The sequence below is a fragment of the Uranotaenia lowii genome, chromosome 2 (assembly GCF_029784155.1).
Source record: "Uranotaenia lowii strain MFRU-FL chromosome 2, ASM2978415v1, whole genome shotgun sequence".
NCBI lineage: Eukaryota > Metazoa > Arthropoda > Insecta > Diptera > Culicidae > Uranotaenia > Uranotaenia lowii.
Window position 1 is genome coordinate 185,875,439 of NC_073692.1, and position 26,156 is coordinate 185,901,594.

At 36.6% G+C, this 26,156-nt stretch overlaps 1 protein-coding gene across 3 annotated transcripts in view; it reads left to right on the forward strand.

Moving 5' to 3' along the window:
• LOC129741959 (ATP-binding cassette sub-family G member 1) overlaps positions 1 to 26,156 on the forward strand; it is a 163,098-nt gene that overhangs the window by 135,896 nt on the left and 1,046 nt on the right. For all 3 annotated transcript variants that reach the window (XM_055733790.1, XM_055733791.1, XM_055733792.1), the window contains 6 exons: positions 8,624 to 8,862; positions 8,923 to 9,338; positions 16,325 to 16,493; positions 16,577 to 16,677; positions 16,831 to 16,986; positions 25,776 to 25,984. In XM_055733790.1, the coding sequence (XP_055589765.1) occupies positions 8,624 to 8,862; positions 8,923 to 9,338; positions 16,325 to 16,493; positions 16,577 to 16,677; positions 16,831 to 16,986; positions 25,776 to 25,984 (1,290 nt within the window). The remainder of the gene's footprint in view (positions 1 to 8,623; positions 8,863 to 8,922; positions 9,339 to 16,324; positions 16,494 to 16,576; positions 16,678 to 16,830; positions 16,987 to 25,775; positions 25,985 to 26,156) is intronic.

Here is a 26,156-nt window from a genome sequence, read left to right on the forward strand (position 1 = left end):
AATGCTGTAAAAATGCTGCAGCAAAATTTCTATTTGCCTGACCTAGGCTCGCTCCTGCGATAAGCCATAAATGGAAATAAAAATCAAAGGATTTCTTTTAGAAATCTTTTTTTTTTTGTGATTTTTTATCACATTTAAAAAAACACAATGGGAGATTTCCGGAGCACGCCGTGCCTTATTTCAACATAAAAGGAACCAAATGTGAAGATTTTATATTCTTAAATTAATCAAAGGACGATTATAAATTCTAATGATATTATTTAAAAAATAAATTTAGAGTTTTAGAGAAGCTGTGCGCAGTGTGACAAAAAGCGTAAAGCAAAAATCGATATACCTCACAAGTGGTCCCCAATATGTTGAAGTTCTATGATTTATTTAGCACTCAAATTTGTCATCAGTAAATTTATCACTTTTGATTAGGAATTAATGTAATTGAAAAGAAAATCAATTTTTCATTAAAAATAACATAATTCTCATAAAATTATAGTTATAAAAATATAGTTTAAAAACTTTCCAGGAACTCTTCGAAAAACCAGCTTTGGTCTGTAAAACCAAATACTTTTGAATATGAGCTTTTAATGTATTTGAAATCATATCACTCAAAAGTTTTTTTAATACGACTTATGCAAAACGAGTTATATTTGTTGCAAAACACCCATTTTTAGTGTTTGTTTTAACTTTAAGGTTGATTTTTGAAAACAACAAAGAAAGTATCAAAATTTTTTGAAAAGTATGTGATAGCAGACTGCAGAAATTAAGAAAATTTCAAAATGGTACAGTTTATAAAAATCGGCTCAATAGTATTGTATTATATTCAAAACAGCAATCCGGTTCCATATGACCCTAACCGGCTAGTTGTCCTTTCTTTCTGGGTGGCTCTGGTAACCTTATTCAAATATCTAAAATGAGAAATTGTAGAGCTTCTCATTCTAGGAGAAGTCAGAACATTTTATGTATCTGTCTTGAGGTTGCAAGATTTTTTCAGCAAAAAAATTGAGGCTCGTTTGAAGTGAGTCCGCAAAATTTCTGAATTTGATTAATAAATAAAAGTAAAACCAGTGAAAAAATGTTATTACCGAATAACCGGGATCCAGTGATAATGTCGCCACCAGTTTTCAGACAAAATCATGAATTTCGTGTTCTAAAAACGGTGAAAATTTCAGGAAAAATAGAAAAAAATGGTTCTTGGAAGAAACACGTGCAGGATGCAGAAGTGACTTTCGTTTATTTAAATCTCGTCGTAAGCTTCCAACTCGTAAACTAGTGAAGATTCTTTCTTTTATGTGTAATTTATGTGGGAAGGGTCCTGTTAAAGTGACGGGGTTGGAAAATGATCGTTGTGAAATGAGGGAATTTGAGAATGATGAACTATTTGCCAGCCATTGTGAAATTAATGAATTTTGATTGGCATAGGTGCGCAATATTTATAAACTAGCACTAGGCAATCTAAGGTGGTGTAGAAGTGAGAGGGGAAGGAAAATAGTTTTTCGTGAGTAGGAAGTGAAACGTAACAGGTAAACATGAAGAAAATGTTTTGGCAAATTACTATGAAAAACCTGGAAAATGTGGGTCGAGAAAGCAAACTTACTGCCCCAGATCAAATGCAGATCAAAACAAAGGCGAAAACAAATGTTTACCGGTATTCAAGTAGGAAGTAGCTCAAGATTATTCAGGATCCGGGATGGTCTGAACGGAAAATGGACCGAAGCTAAGTATCAACTTATTTTCCTGTTTCAACTCTGCCCAAAGCAGTGATTTCTATTGAAATTTTCATATTCATTAGAGGAGTCTATCAGTTTCTACAAATCATTTGAGGTCTAGTTTACCACTTGTAATGCACATAAATGGAAGGAAACATAATCATTGGAACACAAATATAAAATTTTATCGAAAAGACTAGCCCCTCTAGTGTGCGATCAAATTTACAAGTGTCGACCTATCATAACAGCTAATATTCCCGTTTGCCCTACAATCGCCTGATCGTATTCATTAAAGTATCCACTGTTTTAATTTTACCTAAATATAAACTCGCACTAAATAGGCAAAATGATAAAAATTTAAAACATGAAATCAACAAAATTGAGAAACCCTCAATTCCATGTACAATAATATTCATTATTATACTATCGGATCTTTGCATAAAAATTTGAAGATTTCATTACGTCTTTTTTGAAACCCTAAATTAAAATTTAACATTACACCAAGCTCTGGATATATACATTTACCAACAAGTACAGCCTGTACAGATTGGTTGAAATATTATTAATCCTAGAACATGTTAAGTCCAACGTTACATGAAATTAGGGAAATAAGTTAACATCAAACACGTTTTCGAGTAAAATAAAATATTTTAAAGTATAAAATGAAAGAATTGGTACAAAAATTCAGATTATCATATGAAATAACCTTGTTAACATTTTTAACTTAAATCTTTAGAAAATCTCAAGAAGAACAGATAAATATCCATTTAATTTAGACTCTCAAAGAATGATGGTTAAATTTTTAGTTAACTAAGAAGTTGAAGTTGGACCTTTTCACAGCCCAGCTTGACAAAAAAATTAATAATCATTTCTAACCTTGATGGTGCATAACAGAGACATTGGAGCTTCATAATAGTTTATTGAAAAATAGCGAGCGAAGCGAAAAGTAAAATTCGAGTATGTGACATGCAACGATTCATTCGTATAATTAAAACCCATCGATTTCACAAGGGTTCTTTTTTATCATCAAACCATATCGAAAAAAAAACTTTCAACGATTTTCAATAAGTTCATTAATCTTTATCGATCAGCAAATCTCTCTCATCATATGATTCTAAATTTTGGCAATCATTGTGGAAGTAAAAATCACTGCCTGATTTAAGTCGATTGGAATCTTTTTTAAATTCGTTTTTTAAATTCGTTATGCCAATCCACAACAGTAATGGAGCGTCGGTTTAAAGTAAAAATTTAAAGACTATAAATTGAAACATCCTATTGGTAATGTAAACTTTTTTTTTTCAAATCCTATGCGTTTTGGTTAGTTTCATAAAATAATAAAACACAATGAGTTGTATAACAAAAAGTAAAATTCCTTCTGTTATTTTATTTCTGATTAATTTAAAAATAAAAAATCAACTCATCCGTTTGTGTGTCTCTGATTGCAAATAATAAAAGAAACATTTAAAGTTTGGTAACGGTTTGTTATTCTTTTAAAAAATCTTTAGGTACGTAAGCTAATTTCAATTGTTTTGCCGGATCTTTACACTAGTCAAAAGTGTCTCCTGATCATATCCCTTTACCCATCCTCCAAAAATAATTATTTGCTAGGATGCAGAGGTGACCTCGGTCCTAAAGCATAAAATTGTTCTTTTATCCCTTTCTCTCTTTTTCAAAATCTATCTATTGACTACTAGGAAGTGGCCGGCGCCGTTATTGATGTTTAAAGAGAGAGCATCAATTTTGTTCATTGCGAATGTGCTGTCAATCCCAGACACCATTCTTTTCACCTCTGGGCAAAATTGATGGCCTCGGTCAATCACGGAGTAGCAACCATTGGCGATGTGGAATTCATTCTACTGAGCCACGCCTGCGATCATGGAATTCGAAATGTGTGTGTTTTGAAAAGATTCTCATAATTGAAAAAATAAAAAACCATCAACCAAGTTTGCTTTGCTCATTAAAAAATATTGGTCTTGATCATTTCTCTGGTTGCATTTCGAGTTCAATGATTTAGGGTGGATGTGAGTAGTCAATCAAGCTAAGCTAAGCTAAGCTAAAAAAATTGAGGCTCGTTTGAAGTGTGCGTAAAAACACGCTCTCAAACCATTGGGCTCGCTATACATGGGAATTCTCTTTCTGAGTTTCTCATGTATAGTTAGCTAGTGTAGAGCAAAGACGGGTCAATTCATGGAAGTTTTTCATCAACATGCCCTCTAGCCTAAAATTTCAACACCTATCAAGCTTTCTCCTATTGGCGCACTAATGCCTGTCTATCCACCTTTCTTTCAAATTTTATAAAATAAATTCTCTCTAGTTTTCATTCCGCCGCACATGCCATTACAATTATAATCATACAAATTACGGCGATTAAAATAATATAACAATAAATCGTATTTTAGGTTTTCATAAACCTTTCATGATTATTTTTATAAATGTTTTTCAAAAATTTTGTTTTGAACGCAAGAATAAAAATTTCTTTTTGTTTGTTTTGGCAAATCAAGTGAATAAAATCCGGGCACAATTTGGGCTTTATTTAATAAAATCTGGGAAACGGACCAGACCGGACTTTGTCGAATTTCGTATTAGATACCTAGGCAAACCCGGATAAAACTGGGCAATCTGACAACCCTAATCTAGTTTCAACCGTTCCGTTCCGTTAACGCATCAAGAAGGAAAAGTTTGGGTCATATAGACATGTGAGACAATTTCTTGAATAGTTTGGAATATTTATAGGTCAAGAATTAAGATATAGAAACAATGGAAACTTAAAAAATAAATAAATAAATAAATAAATAAATAAATAAATAAATAAATAAATAAATAAATAAATAAATAAATAAATAAATAAATAAATAAATAAATAAATAAATATAAGGTCGAATACTTATATAAGTGCACTATGGGGGAACCCCCCTACAAAGGGCCGCAAAAATATATCTTTGCTTTTTCTGAACTTTTTTGAAGATGATATGGTTTGTATGCATTGAACAACTAATATAAATAATTTTCAACTCTGGTTTTGCATATATGTAGTTTTGAATCAATACTAATTTTAATCAAATTATTTCAGAATTGCGTGAATATTTTTGAGTTATGTGTAAACAAGAAATATTTAAGAGGTTTTTTGTTTTAGAGATTTTTTTTTAAAGATTTTTTGTTTTTATCATAGCTCTAGAAACTAAAATGTTTAAAACCTTGTAGTAAACCATAAAATTACTCATTCTTTACAAGTTTTTGTTGACCTTGTAAAATTGAAATAATTGTTATATTTTTCAAAGAAGAAAAATTTATCTCTTGTAAAATTATTGGAGTACAAACCAGCTTAAAAGTTGTTCAAATTTTGAGCTTTATAACTGACTTTGGTTTGCTCAACATTTCGGGTTTATTAGAATTGGCTTAACATTGCATGAAATTGGCGTTACTGCAAAATAGCTGCGAGCAGAAAGGGAATCTTTGAATAAAAGAAATTGTTACGTAACGTTGGGCATACCTCCCCCCTTCCCTATGTCACGATTCGTGACGCTAGAGCTCCCCCCCCCCTCCCCCTTAAGAGCTTTACGTAATAAATGGATGCCTTCTTAGTTAGATATAAAGCAACGAACTGGTATATAACAAATATCATTACGATAAAGTGTATTTTTAACTTTTTGCCGCCTCAAACCCCATAGTGCAGTGTAAGTGTTAGTGGCAGAAAAGATGCAAATCAAATTTATCCAGGTTTACAGTTTTTCCTATTGAAGCAATCAAATTCAATATAATAAGTCCAATTAATTATGCTTTTTAATGTAAAAATGTCCCTTGACTCGAGTGGTGTACTTCAATTTGTGTAAAAAAAAATGCATCTTTAATTTGTTTTTTAGAAATAATAAAAAAGAGGGAATCTCGTAAGACTTTACAAAGAAAAGGCTTTTGATTTTTTTATAGAAATTTTAACAGATGCAATTGAAACTGTATTATCACATTTGAAACCACGAGTAAATCGTTTTTAATAAGCCAACAAGAGTGGTGTTGTTTATTAATGTTATTAATTAAGTGCCAGAAAAAAGTTGATTTTGTGTAACTGCCTCACATTCATTTACCCAAAAACATTGTTGTTATTGTAAAACCCGGTTTACAGTTCGATTGGAAATAAACGTGAAAAATCTCATTTTATCAATAACCCAAAAACGCTAACAACTACCAAGTGTAACATGGTGGAATCGATGAGGAATTTTTGAAAGATGAAATTCCAGCCAGACTTGTTCTTTCTAGAATTGATTCCCATGGTTTTCACCGCGTAAATTTCGTCATGGCAGGGGAGTCGGAATAAAAACAGTTCAATCAGGTTTTAAGATCGAGTCCGGCTGGAATTTCATCATTCAACCGTTTCCCATCGATTCCACTATGTTACAAAACCTAATTTCGCCGCGTTGTTGAGTTGTTGACGAAATATGATCTTTCACGTTCATTAATGATCACGTGATAATAAACACGTAAAGTGTAAATGTGACTTTAGTTGAGAGCCCCACCATGAAGTGAATTGAATTTCCCGGACTTTTCTGATTTTTTATCATTCTTGAAGTCTACCAATTTACTATAGAATGGAAAAAATAGTAGCAAAACGTCGCAAATTAAATTCTTTTTCAAATGAGTATGATTTGGTTAATAAACAACTGCTCGATTACTTTTGTGACATAAATTCACGTTAGAATTGATCGTTTTTGACTTCAGTACATAATTTCCTGTTCTCCCTGAGGAAATAGAATATCAATATTTCAGAACAAGTTGTATACGAATTAATTACTCATAATTTGATATTGTAGTAGTCTTTGTAGTTGTGACATGAATTAACTCAGTTTAAACACATCATGGTCACGGGATTTGCAGCTGTTCTGAACCATTCTATATAAGCTTAAAATTATGTGTACACTTATTAAAGTGATATAATGTTATGTCAACTTGTTTAATCTTTAATTTTATATTTTTCTAACTTTTTCCTTATTTTGATTCGCACTTACATAACAACATATTGAGGAATTATGCGTTAAAGTAACTACTGCGATTTGCACAATCTACATTTAAATATTCACAATATTTTTTTTTTATTTGTTTTTCCCAAAAAATAATTTTGTCTATAAATTATGAATTATTTAAAAAAAAGTCAAATAATGTTCGATTTGTATAAATCCGGCCATCTGGAGATTCAAGACAGCTTTCAGGGCATATTTCGCAAAGAAATTTTTACATAAAATCAAATTTTGTGACGTGAGTTCACTTTTTCATCCTGTTGTAACTCACCTGAATTTCTATAAAATTTTGTGTTTCAGAATCGCCTCGTCTTTTTCGAAGGAGATTTATATTATTTTTGTTAGAAAATGTAAAAGTTTCATCGTAAAATTAAAAATTTTCTATTTTTTGTGACGTGATTCCACTCATTTGCGACTGTTTTGATCACTTTTCAAAACAACTTCATTGAATATAAACAAATTCTCTTTTTCTTAGTAGGTACACAATGTAGCAAAAGTCGTCAAAATTTACAATATATCTTTGAAATAAAATGATATTCCAAACTACATAAAAAATGTTTAAAAAAAGTTTTTTTTTCTGATGGGTTTTTGTAATTTTAAATATCGAAACAATTCAATTTTGAAATTTTAAGATTCTAGAACGAATTAAAATCACTTGTGAGTAGTACAATTTCGTTGAAATGTGTCTGAAGTGATTTATCTAGAATCAAAAACTATGTTGAAAATTTTTAGAATTTTGTTCTTCGAACCCACAGTGCAGTGAAAAATTGGTTTTCACGGACGGTTAAGTTTCGAGCACCGTTTTGCACCTACTCGAATACGGAGCGGCAGAAGCGCCCCATAGGAAAATGAGCCGACGTTATTGGAAGTCCAAGAAGAGCTTCTCTGAGCCTTTATCTATCGAGAATGTGTCAAGAGGACAAGTTTATTCACGTCATCATTGTCCAGTTCGCCCAAGAATAAGTGCTACCGATCGGCCTTTCTAAATCTTTGCCCTGTTTCATCCGCATTTAAGCTGTGGAGGAAAAAATCAACTTGCCAAGAGTGTTCTTTGTTTGGCATTTGGAAGCAGTTGTTTTTTGAGTGGAGCTCGTGCGTTTGCTTCCAGTTTCCAGTGGGAAAAAAAACTTGTGCATAACGATCCATTTCCACAAACGCACTGTTAATTGAAGCTTTGAAAAATGCAAATGGAAAACTCGTTATCGCATTGGGATTTTTATAGCAAGCCTCAACTGAGGTCGAAGTAAACGCCTGAAAGTATGTGATGCAATAAGATAAAAATGGTAGTACTAGCTGAACTAGATGAACGAAGATCGATTTCGTATAGAAAATTTTAAAGAAAATAAAAAATTACACACGTTTTTCAATACAATTCTTAAAAATAAAAGATAAATGGATTGTTGCAGCGAATTTTTTGAGGATGTAAGATTGTAAAATTTTGATTTTAAATTTGATTTAATTTTGAAATGATGTTTCTTGGATATGATTCGTACCTATTAAATCAGATTTCAAATTGAAAGAAGTTGTAATTTTTGTGCAAGTTTAGCCTTGTTTAAAAATAAAATGATTAATTTACTAGGTTTTAATTTGTCAGTTAGAAATATTTTTATAAAAATAATATAAACCTCACCTTATTTACTTCAGTATTTTCAAACTTTATCAGAACGCATTTATGATCATTTTTCATTTAAATCATTGAAAGTATCAAATAACAACATTTTACTATTTTGTTGCATGTCCTTCCGGTTTCCCAAAACAAATGACATCATCGCAACTCGAATCGAATGGGTGGATGTTTAAATTACTTCCCGAGGGCAACTGCACTGCCGAATCGAATTGCCAAAATATCATCATCCGGTGTCAAATTGGGAACTGGAACGGACCGCCACCAACTTCCTGCCATCCTTCAACCAACAGAGGCCTGGACAGCTCGTCATCGCTGTACACCATCAAACTGCTTCAGGGTCTGGCCAGGGAGGGTCGAACCATCGTCTGTACCATCCATCAACCTTCGGCCACCGTTTACGAGATGTTTGATCACGTGTATGCCCTTGCCGGAGGCCACTGCGTGTACCAGGGATCGGCCCTGAATACGGTGCCCTATTTGAGCAGCGTCGGGCTGCAGTGTCCCCAGTATCACAATGCAGCTGATTATTGTAAATTTTAATAAAATTTAAAAAAAAACTAGTAAATTTATTTGAATATTTATCTTTCAGTACTTGAAGTGGCGAACAACGAGTACGGAAATTTCATCAACGCCCTCTCGAAAGCGGCCATCGATTGCCACTGGCGGAAGATTGATCCGCTCCCTAGGATTTTGGCCAGTACCACGGCTCCACACTACCTGCAGTATGATCGGAATCATAACGATGGTTCCGCGACGACGGACATCGGTGGCGGTGGCTGTGAGATGACACCCGTTTATCAAACTACTGTGTCCCCCCTCCCACACAAGACTGACCCCGGCAACGACCGGAAGCCATCCGGGCTAGATCCGTTGGAGTTCGCGCTTCTGCAGACTAGCCAACCACCACTGAAGCCGGAACAACAACTAAAGCTACGAAGCCCGTCCGAATTTACCAAACTGTTGATTCTTATGAAACGGTGCAACGTGCAGCTGTACCGGGATTGGGTGAGTAGCTTAAATGCATAATTCTCCGGAATCCATTTCAGAAAAAAAAATTAGCAATATGCACTTGCAACACTTTCCTTAAAACATGTTCAATTTTTCAGTAATTTTCCATAGAAAAACAGAGCGACGAACCTTTTAAAATCTTTAGATTACTTAATTACAGCGTTCGGCATCGCTAATCGAAAAATAAGCGCCGCTAATTAAATCGCTAACTCATTCAAAGTTAGCGATTGCCAATTAAATACGCTAAAGGTACCGAAAAATGTATCCCTTTGTTTTAAGCTCAAAGGGATAATCGATAACTGTTGACCAACATTAAGGCCAGAACAAATATCAACTTCTTCTTTTGAAACGTCCTAAATAAAGTTTCAAGTATTTCATTCCGATAAATTCGATAAATTGATTGATTTTTTTACAATTATATGAGCAAAACAAAACTGTCAAAAATGGGAATTTTATTACCTCTATACTACAAGTTAAAAAAAAACGAATTTTCGAACAATTACAAGAGCCTTTCGGGCATTTTCGACGTAAGGGTGACATAAGGCATGAACGCTACATGGAACGGTTCGTGATCGTTTGATTGTCCTCTATATGCTTAGCCGCCTTAAGATCTAGAGAGTTGAAATTTTGCGTGGATTCTCATTAGGCCCAGGAATGTTGAAAAATATTTTCAGATTTTCGGATGACCCCTTTTGAAGGGGGTCGTCGATACAACAAAAATATTGGTTTATCGATATTGGTGTTATTTAACATCGGATTGTGATAAAAAATTGCAAATGAGTGTTTTAAGGGACGAGCAATTGATTCCAGGTATTAAATACAAAAAAAATAAAGTATTAAATTTAGGGGCAGGGGTCAACCAAAGTGGACGTCAAATTAACAATTCACTATTTAAGCGATATCAATGCTGAAATACATAGGATTCAGATGGGACTTTGTCCATGAGAGTCCAAGGGACGGGTAATTGATTTCAAGAATCAAATTTGGGGTCGAAGGTCGACAAAAGGGGTCGTCCATAAAACACAAATACTGTTTTGACAATATTGACGTTATTAAATTGGCACATGAATATTTTGAGGGCCGGACAATCGATTCCAGATATCAACTTTAAGGTCAGGGATCAGCCAAAGGGGTCGTCCATATCAACTGTTTTATGTTTTTGAGATATTGACGTGATTATACATTAAATTGAGACGAAAATTTCTACGTAGGAGTTTTGATGGACATTCTATTTGCTTTCAGGTTTCTAACTTTGGGTCAAGGGTCAGCAAAGAGACTCGTCCATATTACTTTTTCACTGTTCTAGCAATATTGACAACGGATTGAGATGGTAGTTGGCACGCGGGGGTTTGTAGGAACGAGAAATTGATTCCAATTATAAAAATTTGGATCAGCATTCGGCAAAAGGGGTTGTCCATATTACCTAATCACTGTTTTGCTATTTCAGCACACGGAAGTTTTCAGGAACGGATAATCGATTTCAGGTATCAAATTTGGTGTAAGTGGTCGTCCATATTACCCGTTGACTGTTGTTGCAAACTGACGTTATTTAAAATAGGATTGCTGTGAAAAATCAAGCACGTGGGTTTTAAAAGATGGACAGCCGATTTCAGGAATAAAATTTTGTTAAAGCGGTCGGCCAAATGGGTCGTTCATATTACCTGTTCACTGTTTTTTGCGACATTGAAGTTATTTTACACCGGATTCAGGTGTTAGTTGGCACACGGGAGTTTTTAAGCACGAGTAATTGATTCCAATTATCCAATTTCGGGATAGGGGTCGGAAAAAAGTGGCGACTATGTTACCTTATCAATGTTTTTTTTTTTGCTATTTTGACGTTATTATTCATAAAATTTGGATTAAAATAGCTTAACAGAAAGTTAAAGGGACGGAAAATCGATTTCAGGTATCAAATTTGATGTAAAGGGTCTTGACAAGGGGTTGTCTATATTAACTGTTTATTATCATTATGATTATTATTTTTATAAAATATATTTTACCGTTCTTATGGCATTCGTGTCTGTGCTAACTGTTTATGGTTTTTAGATATTGACGTTATAATGCATCGGATTGGAACTAAAAATTCTACATCAGGGATTTAAGAGACATACAATTATATGAATGTAAAAATAAGCATACGGGGTTTTTTCAGGTAATACGAATCAATCCATATTGTGGAATTGTGAGTTAAGGGCATAGAAGTTTAATGCTTCTTGTTTAGGATCGATGACAAAAACTTTTGCATAGTTATTTTTCGTGAATTTTGAGTATTCAATTTCGGATAATCATGCAACGAAAAAGGGCCATACTCACGAACCAGCAACAGTTTCCGTGACATTTTTGTGGGAATTGTACGAATAAACATACGAATTGAAAAACGAAATTTGGAAAGAAACTTGTTAATGGGAGTATTTTTCCATCTCTTAGAGCAAGTTAACTCGTGTTGGGAAAAAGTGGTAGAAATTTTTACACTTGTAGCACATTTTGAAAACTTTACAATGCAGAAATTTTGTCAAGATCCTTGACCGTTGAATTTTTTTTACAACACTGTTTCTTTTTCAGCCGTGTGTGATAGAAATCGAGCTACCTAGTTTTACATCACAGCATGCGAAAAATATAACACGTGTTGTAAAAAAAACTTGAAGGTCGCAGATCTTGAAAATTTTTTTACCTAGGTACATGGTAAAGATTTTTGAAATGAAGAGTTAATCACCGTAAATTTATTTTTTATGAAATTATTTTATCGACTATAACCCTTATTCTTGTTTACGGCGTATCTGAGTTTCGATCGAACGAATACTTTCGAACGAATTCGAAAAGGTTATCCTTGTTTTCGTTCGAACGCGATACGTTCGAAGTTGGTGTTACCCGATCGGGTTAGAAATTTCGAAGCCCGGATGACGTTACTCGCCAGCCAATTGAATGTAAACAGAAGTCATACTTTTGTGATTTTGTATCACAGCATACGAACCGGAGATCAAGGAAAAAGGACATTTTTCAACGAAACGGATCTGATCGCCAACAAAACCAATTGGTAAGATGAGCAACGAGTCGAAGCCGATATTTACTAGCCGGTTTTGGTGAAGCTATCGCTGCTGCTGCTGTTGTGCCGCCGAAAAGTTGCCCCGCAAGGGAAAATTTAAGTATCATAAATAAAATCACTATTGACAAGTTACGATTATGAAGAAATAAAAATTTATCCTAATCAACAATACTTCGTGATTTTGAAGTGAAAAAATTGTAAAATTAATCCCGAGAAAATTAAAATTTCAAACCCCTAATTTTATAAATTGTCGAAAATTCCCGCGACAATTGGCTCAAATCGTACTGGATCGGAATTTCTCTCTGATTAGTTTCGAACTTTCTTTATTTTTTCTCCAAATTCCTGTTAATTTCACACAGAATATGTTTACAACGATTAAGAGCTTTTCATTCAAACGCTGGTGATTAGCAGCATTTGACTCGCGTTTGTCAGGTGGTAGTAAAATTACTTTCGATCGAAAACGAGAATGCAACAATTCGTTCGAACGAACGATGTTCGAAAGATCGAACTATTCTAACACGTTCGAACGAAAACAAGAATACGAATTGGGGAAACTTTCGAACGAATGTCGTTCGATGGAAAACGAGAATAAGCGTGTATATCGGTGAAATTTTATATTCTTTGAGAAAAAATATTTAAGAATTAAAAGATTATAGACGGATAGAAGATTAGAATAAAGTGAAAGATATTTGAAAATGAGCGGAAGGGTAATTTTGATTTAAAAAACTTTTCATCACATTTCATCGTTTTGTCCTCACGGGTCTACTACCTTGCAGTGGTTGATAGCGGATAGAATTGTACCAACCACCAATATTCTTATTCAAAGAATATAAAATTTCACCGATATAGCCGATAAAATAACTACATGGTAAAGTTTTCAAAATGTGCAACAAGTGTCAAAATTTCTATCACTTTTTCCCAACACAAGTGAACTAGTTCTTACTGAAAAGGTATTTTTTTATTTAGTGTAAGTAACATTTTACTTTGTTTGAAAAACATCACCATATTTTATCACATTTTAATAATTGTTTACGAAACGAAGTTTATACCGGATCAGCCAGTTTCCAATAAAAATTAACTTATTTCCCATGAAAAAAATACTAGGACTTACATAAGTTAAAGTCGTTGAAATTAGAGATATTTAAGATATAGATTATTTTCAATTTCAAAATGAAGAAAAAAATCTAGCTAAGAGCAAGTTCACTGGTGTTGGGAAAAAGTGGTAGAAATTTTGTCACTTTTTGCACATTTTGAAAATTTTGCCATGCAAAAACATTTCAAGATCTGTGGCCTTCAAGTTTTTTAACAGCACGTGTTGTAGGGTAAAATACCTAGATTTCGACAGTTTTGGCTTGATTTGTCAGAAAAACCATGTAAATAAACTTTTTGACTAAAGTTTTTCATTTCAAATGTTATTGGTTATATGAATCAGATTTTTTTTCTTCATTCTTACCTTTTTTATTGACCAAAACCCATACACCATGGAAACAGTATAAACATACAGAAGAAGATGGGTGTCGAAAAATAGATTATTGGGAGAATTTTCAGCGCTAGTTTTCGACAGCTCAAAAAACAGTTGAAATTTATTAAATGTTAGCAAAAAAATTCAATAAATTACCGAAAAGATTGATCTCAGAACCTTAACCTTTCCATTGATTCCTTTTATGTTGCTTTTAATCAAATAAAAGGGGGGTTTTCGTGATTCAAAATCATTATTATTTGGTCGCTGGAATTGAATTTAACAGGTGATTTAGAATGTTACTTTTAAATTATTTTTTTACAACTATTCAATAACTTATTTAGAGGAATTTGTATATTCAAGGTATACTACAGTGGGAGAGCAAAAATAGAAATATATGAAGATAGATAGCTTGACTCACCAAACAGAAAGATAAGCCTTTCATTAAAATTTTGTCGAAAACTAGCTCCTGTCGAAATCTAGAGTATCTACCCTAGTTTCGCATGCTGTGATGCAAAAATAGCAATATTTCTATCACAAACGGCTGAAATAGAAACAGTGTTGTGAAAAAATACAAAGCCCAAGGATCTTGAAAACATTTTTGCATGGTAATATTTTCAAAATGTTAAAATTTCTACCACTTTTTCCCAACACCAGTGAACTTGCCCTAATACTCGAACTCAAGATCTTTGATTCATCAGGCTATGTATGTTTTTTTTTATTTCGTGATCTTCATGATAGTTGAAATTTCAATTGAAATCCAGAATTATCTGAAATTCTGATAAATTAATTTAAGTTTTTTTTTGTTGGTTTGCGCAAACAAAGTCATCAGTTAAAAATCTAAGCTTTAATCAACAAAATCCGGGCTTCTCTGAAACTTTATATCAAGTTCCCGGCATATCCGTGTAAAACCAGACTATCTGGAAAAGAGCTGAATTTGTAATGAAAAAGCTGTTGAGCATTTGCACAAAAATTTCTGTAAATTATGGTATTACTGAAAGTGATCCCTTCATTCATTAGAAAGTTTATTAGTAAGTGTGATACCGTAAAAAACAGTTTTAATAAAAAGTTTGAAGAAACGCTGTTGTCAACTGTGCAGCGAAGATGAGTTGGGACTAGAGTTTAACTCCATGATCCCAAAGATAAGCCTTATTTTTTTTGTCAATTTTTCCATCGAGATTTACAATGATATCTAATAAATCCAGCAAACATGAAATCGCATTAGAAATGATAGCTCAAGTCGTGAACAACGCTACTGCTAGTCACAATCCCTCCCAAATCGGTTAAATTTCGTAAAAATGGTAACTTGAAGTCTGTTCGATTCTAATCGGATATGATGAAAAGTCCACAATGTTTGCAGATTATTATGACGATTTCGCTCAATTTGCGGGCTTGATGTGAGAGGATCCACTGGCCTTCGCTTGCACATACGGCCATATCCAAGAGGCAGTAGGGTTCAAATCTGGACTGCTCCGAGTCCAAAGATCCTACCTACCTAAGGGTCCGGCGCCGATTGACCGACGCATCCAAAGAACCTTCAGCTAAAACTTCATATACTCCTCCAGACATGTTTAGGTCTGTTTCGAGGTGGCATGGGCACCTTGAACACAGGGACATCTTGAATACATTAAAAGTATCCATTCCAAATACTATGACTTAGACGGGAAATTTAATTTCATGTTCTCTGGAACATACTCAATAGGGTGGCCCAAAATTGCCTTATGTCTGGAATTCTGGGGGCTCAACCTCCAAATGGTAGCTTAATGTGTAAGAAACAAACTTTTATAACTCAGCCTTCAGCGGTGAAATATACCTATCCGTACGTGAATTGGATACTAGATCAATCGAAAAATATTTCTCGCCTGAGAACACGACGATCATCTTCTTCAACTTAAACAGAATTCGCTTCGAGCGCTCAAATCGCAGTGCTTTAATTCGTTCTGATATCAAATGGCATTTTGCTCATGCCTTGATTATGCATTTGAGTAATCTTTTACCACTGCTCACAAAATTGTTGGTTTTCGACTTCGATACCGTCTACAAAGTTGTTTATCACACAACTTTGATGAACAAGTCCCAGTGCTCTACAAGAAAGGAAAAACGATAAAATTAAAAATGAACTTGACAAATTAGTTTTTTTTTCATCTGGAACGTTGAAGGTTCGCAAAGATTTGCAGTCCTCGAAACTAAGTTGAAATAAGGCGTGGTATATTTTAAATAATGTGTTCTGAAATAGCTAAAGCGCTGTACGAAGCAGTTAATCATTAACTGTTCAAGTATTTTTTTACCGTTTTTTCAATGAAATGTTATCAGAATGCACACATTTTTGCAACGCCACTCTTCGTTGGTTTTAGTTTTGGTATTTAGAGAAATCATTTCCGTCTAAAATCAGAGCGGAAATCGTTGGAACTCGTAACGATTCTAATGATAGGAAATGCAGTTCGCAATGGTTTTAACGTATTTTCTAATTTACTCTCCCAGACCGTCACCCACCTGAAGCTGTTTTTCCACATCGTGTGTGCCGTCGTGGTTGGTCTCCTATTTGGTGATTCCGGCGTCAACGGAACCAAAAGTGTGTCCAACGTGGCCTCGTTTGTGGTGCACATTCTCTACCTATGGTACACGACCCTGATGCCGGGGGTTTTGAAATGTAAGTCACTTCCACCTTCACACCAAAGCCACCAATTACATTCACCTTCCATGGGTCAAATAGTAATTAACATCCTGTTGCAGTTCCGTCCGAAATGAAAATTCTCAAGAAGGAATCATTCAACAATTGGTACAAAATCCGCACGTACTTCATCGCCACCATGTTGACGGCCCTACCGGTCCAGGTGAGAGACACATCGGCACAGCCAAAGACACAGCTTCCGGTTAAACAAACTGGTCGTTGTTGTTGACAAAAGAAGCCCTAACCCACTAACTAACCCTCGTAGCTAGTAGGTGAGAGAAGAATGAAGTATGATTAACCGATCTTTCGTTTGCAGATTTTCTTCGCAATAGTTTACAGCTCGATAGTGTTCATGCTAACCCAGCAGCCGCTCGAGTCGGACCGATTTCTGATGTTCCTGGCCGTCCTGATCCTGAACACTATTGTGGCCGATGGTTACGGCGTGTTTCTGGGGACTTTCCTTAACCAAATTGTAAGTGTGTGACGTTTGCCTGGTGGAATTTATCGCCACTAAGCCAAGCTAGCTAGGTCACGGTGTCTTGTTTCCGAAAAAAATTATAACAAAAACTTCAAAGTTAAATGCGATCATTCAGTTGAACATAGCGATGAAACTTGTCACCTGGGGGGCATGATTTTCCAGTCACACCTCGAGAGTTTGAGACTTTTTAAAAAATTTAGGTGAATGTGTGCCAAATTTTCCATAAACTTTAAAATAATCACGAAGAACAACTTCAATTTGCTCAAAATAAATAAACGAAAATTATTGTTTTGCTTGAGCGAACATATTTTGTGTAAAGTAATGAAATCATTGAATCCTGAACATTTAGCTAGAATTCGTTTTTGAAGTAGAAATTTTATATTTTAAATTGCTTAAAATGTGCTAGTTTTTTGCATTTAATTTTTACTTAAGTTCAAGCAATTTTGGTTTTTCAGTTAAAACATAATATTTATGAAATTTTCGAAAACATTCATGAGTTAAGTATGTCCGCGTGGCCATGACCCAAACCCTCCCCCTAAGTTGTTCACGTGGTTTGTGAACGGCCCCTTACGAGTTATTATTGCGGATCTGTTGGGCTTAATATGTACTGTTTGCCTTATACACACGAAGAATCTGTTGCTTATCATCTTGTGAATGATATCAGTAGTGTACTGCCGTTGGATGCATAACTGTCACATGTGACATTTCGACGTTTTTGACTTTTTGATGCCAATCGTCATAATTTGATACGTATTATTGAAATTCTTTGTCGAAACATAAAGTTTATTCTAGAGGTTTCAAGAAAAATTCAAAGTACATTTGTCACAATGGGACAAATGGACGCATAACTGTCACACTGAGACGATTGGACGCATATTTGTCACGGTCAAGAAATAAACGTATTGTAACTTCGGAACGTCTAAATAGATTTTCACCAAACTTGGCATACGTGTCCTTGATGGTCGAGGGGATCATGGAGATAAAAAGAGGGGAAAGTGTCACTGTTTTCGCGACATCCCAGCATGTACAAGAAAAACTCTGCAAACTGCTTCGGGTTCGTTACTGGCGCTTGGAAGAGTGCATGTAAACGTAACTTTCTTCACAACATTAGTCAAATTATAACTCTTCCGGCGCCGAGGAACAATTGTCCAGGATGGCCATATGTGATTGTCGGTGGTTTTAGCAGACCATTTCTTTCTTGGGTTTGCCTTGAGTTTTTTATTTTGACGCACCTCGCAAAATACCGGAGATGTCTGTTTTTTTATGTTTATGAACTATTCCGCCAGAGTTACTTCATCCGGAACTTGTCCCAGGACCGTATTCACTTCAAACGGATTGATTGTCTTCTTCTGGTATCGCTTTTCTCGCGGTTGCTACATTTTCAGCACGGCAGCTGACAATTAGTTAACGAAACGTTGCTTCCTCTAAAGTGAGTGAGTTGACGCAAATTGCTCTTCCGTGCCGTTTTATTGATCTTAAAAAAAGGTAAAATTTACCTTTTTGCGAGTTGATTTTTTTTCACCCCTCTTTCGAGGTAAATTTTACCTTTTTTTCATTCACCTAGCAAAAAGGTAAATTCTACCTTTTTCTAATTCACTTAGCAAAAAAGGTAGATTTTACCTTTTTCGAATTCACTTAGCAAAATAGTAAATAATACCGTTTTCCCATTCACTGATTTAAAAGGTAAATGCTAGTTAGTTTGATTGGTTTCTTCAATAAAAATGAATTAAAAAAAAAACACAATTCATGGAAAAGTTGGTATTTATTTGAAATAAATAGGGATTGTTACCAAATATTTATTTTTTAAAATATATCACCGTGTTCAATAAGTTGAGGTAAGTTCTTTCTTCGCCAAGCTTGTGAGGTCCGGCTTTTCCGGAATAATATCTGGAGGCTGACGTACAACACGAAACTCTATGGGCCGATGTGAAACAAAAGCAAAGTATTATGAAGAGAACCAGCACAACTAAATGATATCTAAGATAACACTTACCATTTTTTTCCGATATTGGGCACGAAGCAAAACTCGTTCCTAAACGACAAAACAGCTTAACCTCAATAAACGGATTCGGCAGATAGTTACTTTTTTCGAGATGAATTGTACCGTTTTGTTAAGCTCAATCCAGGTCAACTTCACCTCGCTACGAGGTAAGTTTTACCTTATTTGGATTTACCTTTCTTCCTAGGTGAATTATATTATATTATATAATTAATTCACCTTTTTTCTAGGTGAACTGTATCTTTTTTCCAACCTCGATTCAGGTAAATTGTACCTCGCTGTGAGGTGAGTTTCACCTCGAAGAAGTAGAAGTTACCTTTTTGGCTTTCGCGAGCATTCACCTTGCTATCTCGGTAAATTTTCCATTTTTTTATTTTCCTTGCAATCTTCGCTTCTGCTTCAATCTTGATGAAATTTTCACCACTAAGTAAACAAACCATCTGGATCAAAACACTGTCAATAGATTCGCGATTTGACAACTAGGGGCGCTGAAGTAAATGAAAAGATTTGACCGGATTCTATGTGAAACAGACTTTAGGTTACCAATAGAAATTTACATAAATTCAAATGGATCTTGACTTGATTAATATTTTTCTACGGAAGACATTTCTGGGAACGCTAAAGTCGAAGTATTCCGAAAGACGGTTGAAGGTTTTTAAGATACCTATAAGACCGCTGTTAGCCCCATATATTATTCAGCCGAACGGGGACGTAGAGTTGTAAATTCTGATTTCTCAATCCTCGCGGTCGCACGTTCTTCGGATTTGAAGCGTGTCCAAGTCCATCAGGCGTCAACGATTTTCATAACGGGGTATACAAAGAGGACCTTGTCAGTTCAGGTGTCGAAGGGTGATAAAGTTTCAAATCATCGGCATAAGCGAGTTTTGGGCCATCGAGTACCGAGAGAACATTATTTAAATAGATAACAAAAATTATTGGTCCTAAATGGCTTCCTTGCGGCACTCCGGAAGAACCAAAGAACTATCTCGATCCGTTGAGTTACTTCGAAACCACTCCAATAAAGATGCACAGAAGCCCAAGCGACATATCTTTGCGAGATTAATCTCGTGGTTCACTTTATCAAATGCAGACGACAGATCTGTCTAAATAGCAAAGAGAACGGACGTACAAGCTCGAACAAAAAAGTGTGTAAAATTTCAAATGCTATCACCAAAAAAATGCATTACAAATTGAATACAAACAGTGCCCTCTATTGCACCGTTCAAAAGTTACAAATCAACTTTAAAGTGGCCAGTTTTCGAAAAGGCGTAATCGTATATGAACTCACAAAAAATCAATCCAATAATGTCTCAGTAAAATGGACTTCAACGAAACTTCAACAGCGAAGCATGCTAAGCAGCTCATACGATCTATAGAAAACTGACTGAAGTTGATCAATAATTTGGCAACTCTGCTGTGTTTGTTTACATCCTGATTTCTGCTCCCAGATTTAACCCGTTTTAAGGCTGCAATCCGACACCGAACCACCAATATCGCATCGCACAATCATCTCCCGACATCCAAGACCACGAAACATACCGAGCCGTACCGCTTGCCGTTGCATACGCAGGTAAAGGTGAAATAAAATTACCTGCGCGCTCGGCTAGAGAGTGATTGATCACAGCATTTGTTCGCTTCCATTTGCTATCTCACCTCGCCCCGCAACCTACCTTCCTGAAACCGCTATCGCTCGCCACTAAGCTCCCGCCAACTGCAAACTCCCGCTGCCGATTATAAAACAGCTAATTTCCTCCGAGTTGTTGCCGACCATTGTGTGATATTTGATTATCCATTCCTGTACACAAGCATCGAAATAAATCTGCCCAGTTCTGCTGTGTTATTATTTCGACCCGATCACGATCACCATAATCGCCCGTCCCGCTTTAACCCCGGCATCATCGAAGAACACTCGATAACAATCGCTGTCCTCGTCACACATCGCAGGTAAACAACAGACGTCATCTCGTTACCGTGGTGCCATCCCGAGCCAATAGATTTCTTATTTCGTCGTTTTGCCGATCACAGCGCCATCTCTTTGTCACTAAGGTAACAAAACTAGTATAAGAAATCATCATGGCTAAACATTTGTGCGAAAAGTGCGGTAAAGAGTTTGAAGGTCATTTTACAGAGCCATTTTCTGTCTCCAATGCTCAGGAATGACAGAAAATTATCAAGAAATGATCGCCTCGAATACTCATATTACCTGGTTGTGCTTGTTCTGCAAAACTTTATTGTCTAAAGCCCGGTTCCAAAACGCTATGGTGTCCTTGAATGCGTCGAATGAAGCGCTCATCGACTCTTTCAAATCGGAAATGAAGGGAAGCATTCTTCAGGAAATTCGTCAGGAAATCAGAACCAGCCTGAATTCTGTAAAGCTTTGCAGCACACCGAAACCGAACCTGGAAAATTGTTACTTAGCGACCCCATCCTCCACGAGTAAAAGACGTCGAATCGACAGCATCGTTGGAAATTCTGCAAGTATTCGTCCCACTCCAAAGTTGTGCGCAATCGGCACCAACCAATCTGACCTGGAAATTTCAGTGCGTTCACGTGAGACTCAGGGAGGTATACAGGATTCCTCACTTTTCTGTTTGTATCTCTCTGGCATTCTCCCCTCAGCTCCTGAAGAACGAGTTTTGGCAATGGTCCGTGCCCATTTGGGTGTTCAAGAAGTGATGCTCGCAAAATTGATTCCCAAGGGAAAAGACGTTCGTTCGTTATCGTTCATGTCATATAAAGTGGGCATACCAATGGATTTGAAACCAAAGGCACTGTCAACTGAAACATGGCCCGCTGGTATTCGATTTCGCGAATTCATTGATACGAAACCTAGGCAGGATTTTCTGAAGTTCTCCCCTCAACTCGCTCCACCCCAAATACAACTTACTATACCCCAGAATCACCGAGCAGCTCCACTATCGCAGTCTTCCCGAACCATATCCACTCAACAAGAATCCACCCCATACGCTTCTCCAGCCCAATAAACAATTCGCCCGGTTCCACATTTCAAGCTATACCCGAATCACTAAACTTCGCAGCTTCGGCATCAAGTGCTTCCTACCAACAGCAGTCGAACCGCCGATTTACCGTTTTTTATCAGAACGCTGGTGGCATGCGCACCAAAACTAATGATTTCCTTCTTGCACTGATGACCTCCGATTACGATATTATAATGATAACAGAAACATGGTTGCGAGAAGACATTGCTAACTCCGAGCTGACTAATAATTATAATATTTATCGATGTGACCGTAACTCACAGACAAGTCATTTGCAACGTGGCGGTGGAGTGCTCATTGCCGTCAAGCAAGGTATCGAAGCAACTACATTTACTGTTGACAATTGCGAATGCCTAGAGCAAGTACTCGTGAAAATCAAACAACACCGAAGAAATTTGTATCTCTGCTGTGCTTATTTCCGTCCTTATACTGACGTATCTACTTATGCGACACACTGCACAGCCATCGAAGGAATTATGAGAATTATGTCCGAAAATGATGTTGTTATCGTTGCTGGAGACTATAATCTTCCGAATCTTACGTGGAGCTTTGATGAAATCACGAACGGGTATCTTCCTATGAACGCATCCACCGAATCAGAGTTGACAGTTGTCGAGACGACTCTAGCTGCTGGACTATCTCAAATGTGCTCAAGAGAAAACGCAAACGGTAGAGTTCTTGACTTGATCTTTACAAACAGACCTGAGATAGCCGAGATTGTGGATCCCCCGAATTCTATCTTGCCAACTGACCGCCATCACCAACCGCATGTTGTTTTACTCGATTGCTTTGAAGAAAATGTTGTAATCGAAGACGAATATCATCTCGACCTCGATTTCAGAAGATGTAATTTTCCCCTCGTAATAGAAGCACTAGCATCCATAGATTGGTCACAGCTTATTGGCAGCCTTTATCCCGATGAAGCTGTCTCGATCTTCTACGAACAGTTGCTAAGAATAGTCGCGCTTCACACTCCAAAGAAACGACCTTTCCAACATCAGTCGTACAAGCAACCTTGGTGGAACGCCGACCTTCGTCGTTTAAGAAACAGACTACGCAAGATACGCAAACGATACTTCTTGAATAAAACAGCAGCAAATAAAGCCGATCTAGCATCAACGGAAGCTGATTACTCAGCGTTACGCAACACTCTTTTCAGGAGATACGCCAATGATATGGAGAGGGAAGTGAAAGGCAATCCTTCTGAATTCTGGAAATTTATCAAGTCTAGACGTCGTACCAGCAGCTTTCCATCGCGAATATCGTTTGACGGGCGCTCCTCCGAAACTGCCTGTGAATCTGCAAACCTTTTTGCAGATTTTTTTAACAGCGTTTATTCAACACAAATGCCACCTGCTATTAACGAAAACTTCGCAACATTGCCTGCATTTGACATCAACCTTCCTCAGCCGCTTCTAACCCAGCATGAAGTCTTGACAGCTCTGAAAACTATCGATCCGTCGAAAGGACCAGGTCCAGATGGCATCCCGCCGTGTCTTATACTGGGCATTGCGGAATCACTTGCCGAACCACTGCAAATCATTTTTAATCGGTCACTTAACGAAGGTATTTTCCCTAGCATTTGGAAGACGGCCGCTATAACACCAATACACAAATCGGGAAACAATCATAGCGTGGAGAACTACAGACCTATTTCGATTCTCTGTTGCTTGTCAAAGGTTTTTGAGTCAATTATCTACGAGAGACTTTACAACGCTGCTAAACCAATAATAACCGAACACCAACATGGTTTCATGAATAAAAGATCAACGGTCTCAAATCTGATGAGCTATTCTGCCACACTCCATACCGCTATCAGCAAAAAGCAACAAGCAGATGCCATTTACATAGATTTCTCAAAAGCATTTGATAAAGTTCCACATGAAATCGCCATCAGGAAAATAGAACGCTACGGCTTTCCATCATGGTCTACAAAATGGCTTTACTCCTACTTTACGAACCGACGAGCATTTGTGAATCTACGAGGAATCAGATCTTAGCCATTTGACGTCCCTTCCGGTGTTTCCCAGGGCAGCCACATAGGACCACTAATCTTTATCCTTTTTGTTAACGATCTTGCTTGTTTACTGCAATCCTCTAAATTGATGTACTCAGATGACCTTAAGATTTACCGGAAAATCGAATCACCAGTGGACTGTGCAGCACTTCAAGTCGACATTTCGACACTTTTGGACTGGTGCAAGTCTCATGGGATGGAAGCTAATGCCATGTATAACTTTCTGCAGAGCTAGAACTCCACTCCGTTTTGCATACAAAATGCACACAGCAATGGAACGAGTAGTTTCGATTAAAGATCTCGGAGTTATTTTTGATCAGAAACTAAGTTTTTCATAACACATAGCCGTCAGAAACCGCAAAAACCTTTGCCATTTTTGGCTGTATTTGTAGAAACACTGTTGAGTTTGAGGATGTATATTGTCTTAAAGCAATTTTAAAGGGTAATACGGTCAAAATTTGGTCAAAGGAAAACGCGTGTAAATCGGTGAAATCGTTTCTTTAAAAAATCAAATTAAATTTCTTTTTAAAGTTTAATTAGTATAAAATTCAGGAAAAATATTCAGTTATGCTTCCGCTTTTCCAAATCCGAATTGCCGGGCCTTACGCTTAACCCCTGCCATCAGATTTTGTACAGCCACCTTGTCCACCTTCTTCGCCGCAGAAAGCCAGTTTTCCTTGAACTGCTGCTCGTCCTTAGCAGTTTTTTTGGTCTTCTTTAGGTTCCGCTTGACTATAGCCCAGTATTTCTCAATTGGGCGGAACTCTGGCGTGTTGGGAGGGTTCTTGTCCTTGGGAACCACCTGCACGTTGTTGGCGGCGTACCACTCCATGGCCTTTTTACCGTAATGGCAAGATGCCAAATCCGGCCAAAAAAGTACGGAACAACCGTTTTTTTTATCAGGAAAAGCAGCTGACGTTTATTCAAACACTCTTTCACGTAAATTTCTTGGTTGACAGTCCCGGAAGCTATGAAAATGCTGCTTTTCAAGCCACAGGTACAGATGGCTTGCCAAACCAGATATTTATTCGCGAACTTTGACAGTTTCATGTGCTTGAAAATATCTGCTACCTTTCCCCAACTCTTTTTGTCGTCTCAGCGGCTTCCGGTTTTTGATTTCTCCCCGACCCAGGCTGTCGACAAACGTTCCCCAAACACTTTAATTACATTTGTAACGGTTGATTTGGCAACTTTTAGCGATTTTGCCAGCTTTGCGTGCGAGTAGCTCGGATTTTCGCGATGCGCGAGCAAAATTTTGATACGCTGCTCTTCTTCCTTGGACGGCATTTTGATAACGGAAAATGCAAAATTGAAAGAAATACGTCAAGTTGATATTGACCAAATTTTGACCGTATCACCCTTTGCCTTACATTAACACAATACATTAATTTCATAACAGTTCATACGAAGCCATGGGGTCCGGGTATGGTGAACGCGCTGCATTGGAGATTTGTCGAACTTAATAATCTAAAGAATGCATGTGAGCACATACTTAGGCAGAAACTGCGGTGAATCCGTGCACCTATGGTGGATAACCAACATACATACATACAAACGTATAAAAGTTCAATACACAGACAGAGGAAAATCACTTTTTCAAATAAGAAAAAAATCACAAATAAGAATTTTTAACATAAAACTATTCAAAAGAGACACCGTGTGGTATTTAGGAACTATGGTGTGTTTACGATAAGAAAACGTTAGCTGTAAGGTAGGTAATTTGTGTATTTTCTCACCGTCTTCTTCTTCTCTCGTCTACTTTCCACAGAACGGCACCTTCATCGGAGCCATCACCACCTGTTACATGCTGGTGTTTTGCGGTTTCCTGATTATGTTCTCGCACATGTCCGAGGTTATGAAGGCCTTCAGCTATCTTTCGACGCTCCGATACGGGCTGGAGGGACTGGTGCTGGCCATGTACGACAACGGCCGGACCAATATGGTTTGCCCCGAGGACGAGATGTACTGTCACTACGTGTGAGTTGTTGCTTAATTATTGCTGCTTATGGGTGGTTGGCGTGGGAGTTGATGTGGTTTGTTCGGGAAAATATAAATAGGTGATGCTGATGTGAGGGCTAACGAAAGTTTGCCTTCTTGAGGTACAAAATTAAACGGCTGTTTCTTGATTCATCAGTACCGTTAAAAACTT